Genomic DNA, 2,500 nt, shown 5'->3' with positions numbered 1-2,500 from the left:
CCCTCTCCCTCCTCCTCCCCCCTCCTCTCCGTCCTCCTCCTCCCATCCTCCTCTCCCTCCTCCTCCCCCCTTCCTCCCCTCCTCTCCATCCTCCTCCTCTCCGTCCTCCCCCTCCTCCTCTCCGTCCTCCCTCTCCCTCCTCCTCCTCCCCCGCTCTCCGTCCTCCCCCGCGACCTCTGACCCTGCGAGTTGGGCTCGGGCAGCTTCTCCCTTGGCGACGAGGTGCATCACCGTGGTCCTCCCCGTCCCCGTCCTCCCTCTCCGTCCTCCCCCTCCTTCCTCCCCGTCCTCCCTCTCCCTCCTCCCCGTCCTCCCCTCTCCCTCCTCCTCCCCCCCGTCCTCCCCCTCCTCTCCGTCCTCCTCTCCGTCCTCCCTTTCCCTCCTCCCCCGCTCTTCGTCCTCCCCCGCGACCTCTGACCCTGCGAGTTGGGCTCGGGCAGCGTCTCCCTGGCGACGAGGTGCATCACCGTGGTCCTCCCCGCGGGGAGCTTCAGCGCTGCGGGGGGAGGAGGAGGAGGTGACGTCAGCCCCGCCCGGCCCCGCCCCCTGGCTCCCGGCCCCGCCCCGGCCCCGCCCCCGCCGCTCACCGCCCAGCGTGACGTTGCCGTGCAGGAAGCGGCCCTGGTAGATGAGGCGCAAGATGGCGGCGCTGCTGACGCGCTCCTCCTCCCCAGTCTGCGGGGAGAGCAGGGGCGGGGTTAGAGCGGGGGCGGGTCGGGGCGTGGTTACAGCGCAGGGGCGGGGACAGAAGAGCCCAAGATGGCTCCGCCACTGACGCGCTCGTCCTCCCAGTCTGCGGGGAGAGCAGGGGGCGGGGTTAGAGCGGGGGCGGGGTCAGGGGCGTGGTTACAGCGCCAGGGGCGTGGTTACAGCGCAGGGGCGGGGACAGAGAGCGCAAAATGGCGGCGCTGCTGACGCGCTCGTCCTCCCAGTCAGCGGGGCTGAGGGGCTGTGGGCGTGGCCGGGGCTCTCTGGCTGCAGCTATGGCGGTTCTGAGACTGTGTGGGCGTGACTCCAGAGCCGTGGGCGTGGCCTAGGGAGCTGGGCGTGTCTGGGGCGTGGCCTGGCTCCTCTAATGGCGACTATGAAGCTGTGGGCGTGTCCCCGAGGCCGGGGGCGTGGCTCTGAGGCGGTGGGCGTGGCCTGTCTCCTCTATGGCGTCCCTGAGGCGGTGGGCGTGCCCTGGCGGGATGGGCATGGCCGGGGGCGTGTCCTGGGCTCCTCTATGGAGGCTCTGAGCCCATGGGCGTGTCCCCGAGGCCGGGGGCGTGGCTCTGAGCTGGTGGGCGTGGCCTGGGCTCCTCTATGTTGGCTCAGGGGCTGTGGGCGTGTCCCCGAGGCCGGGGGCGTGGCTCTGAGGCGGTGGGCGTGGCCTGGGCTCCTCTATGGCGGCTCAGGGGCTGTGGGCGTGTCCCCGGCTCCCTCCCGCCCCCTCCCGCTCCCCGTGCTCCCCTCACCGGGCGGCCAGTGGCGGAAGACGTGGGCGGCGACGTCGGCGGCCGGGCGCCCGGCGGGAGACAGGAACTCCTGCGTCTTCCCGCTCACCAGGATCAGCCGCAGCGGGATCTGCGGGGGCGGGGGGGGTCAGCCCGCGCCGTGCTCCCCGTCGGTGCTCCCCATCCCCGTCCTCCCCGTCCCCGTGCTCCCCAGGTCAGCGCCGTGCTCCCCATCCCCGTCCTCCCCATCCCCGTCCTCCCCATCCTCCTCCCACCCCATCTCTGTCCTCCCCATCTCCGTCCTCCCCATCGCCTGCTCTCCGTCCTCCCCCATTGCCATCCTCCCTGTCTCCGTCCTCCCCATCTCCATCCACTCCATTCTCCCACTCTCTGTCCTCCTCCTCCCCATCCTCCCGATCTCCATCCTCCCTCCCCATCGCCGTCCTCCCCCGAACTCCTTCCTCCTCATCCTCCCCCATCTCCGTCCTCCTCCTCCTCCTCCTCCCCCCGGGCTCGGCTCCCAGTGGCCCCCGATGACGACATGGAGACACGTCTGTCCCCAGGGGAGGACGGGGAGGAGGAGGAGGGAGGGAAGGAGGAGGAGGAGGAGGAGGAGGAGGAAGGAAGGAGGAGGAGGAGGAGGAGGAGGAGGAGGAAGGAGAGGAGGAGGAAGAGAAGGAGGAGAAGGAGGAGGAGGAGGAGGAGGAGGAGGAGGAGGAGGAGGAGGAGGAGGAGGAAGGAGGAGGAAGGAAGGAGGAAGGAGGAGGAGGAGGAGGAGGAAGGAGGAGGAGGGAGGAGGAGAGGAAGGAGAGGAGGACAGCTGACTCCTCCCTTTAGTAAACAAACACGCGCGGTGGGGGCGGAGCCCGACCTTGTGACCGCGACCTTCTCACCCCGGAAGCTGCGGCGTCTCCCCCCCCCCCCGCCCGTCTCCCGAGAGCCGCAGCTGGGGCTCCGGTCCCCGTCATCCCTCCCCACCCTCCCCTCCTCCCCCATCAGTGTCCCCTCCGTCCTCCCTCCCCCGCGTCCTCCCCTCCACATCCCCTCCTCCCCATCACTGTCCC

At 71.0% G+C, this 2,500-nt stretch overlaps 1 protein-coding gene across 2 annotated transcripts in view; it reads right to left on the bottom strand.

Annotated features, from left to right (window-relative positions):
* Positions 1-2,500, bottom strand: part of LOC110544640 (ubiquitin-like protein 3) — a 5,815-nt gene that overhangs the window by 1,057 nt on the left and 2,258 nt on the right. The window contains exons 2-5 of one of the 2 annotated variants that reach the window (XM_060375842.1): positions 1,459-1,566; positions 923-934; positions 588-663; positions 419-496 (exon numbers count right to left, since the gene is read on the bottom strand). In XM_060375842.1, the coding sequence (XP_060231825.1) occupies positions 419-496; positions 588-663; positions 923-934; positions 1,459-1,566 (274 nt within the window). Of the gene's footprint in view, positions 1-418; positions 497-587; positions 664-782; positions 794-922; positions 935-1,457; positions 1,567-2,500 lie in introns of both variants that reach the window. The other variant, XM_060375841.1, reaches the window with a different exon arrangement.

The sequence above is a fragment of the Meriones unguiculatus genome, assembly GCF_030254825.1.
Source record: "Meriones unguiculatus strain TT.TT164.6M chromosome 13 unlocalized genomic scaffold, Bangor_MerUng_6.1 Chr13_unordered_Contig_107, whole genome shotgun sequence".
Lineage (NCBI taxonomy): Eukaryota > Metazoa > Chordata > Mammalia > Rodentia > Muridae > Meriones > Meriones unguiculatus.
The sequence above is the reverse complement of the archived record's forward strand: the minus strand, read 5'-3'. Positions and strand labels throughout refer to the sequence as shown.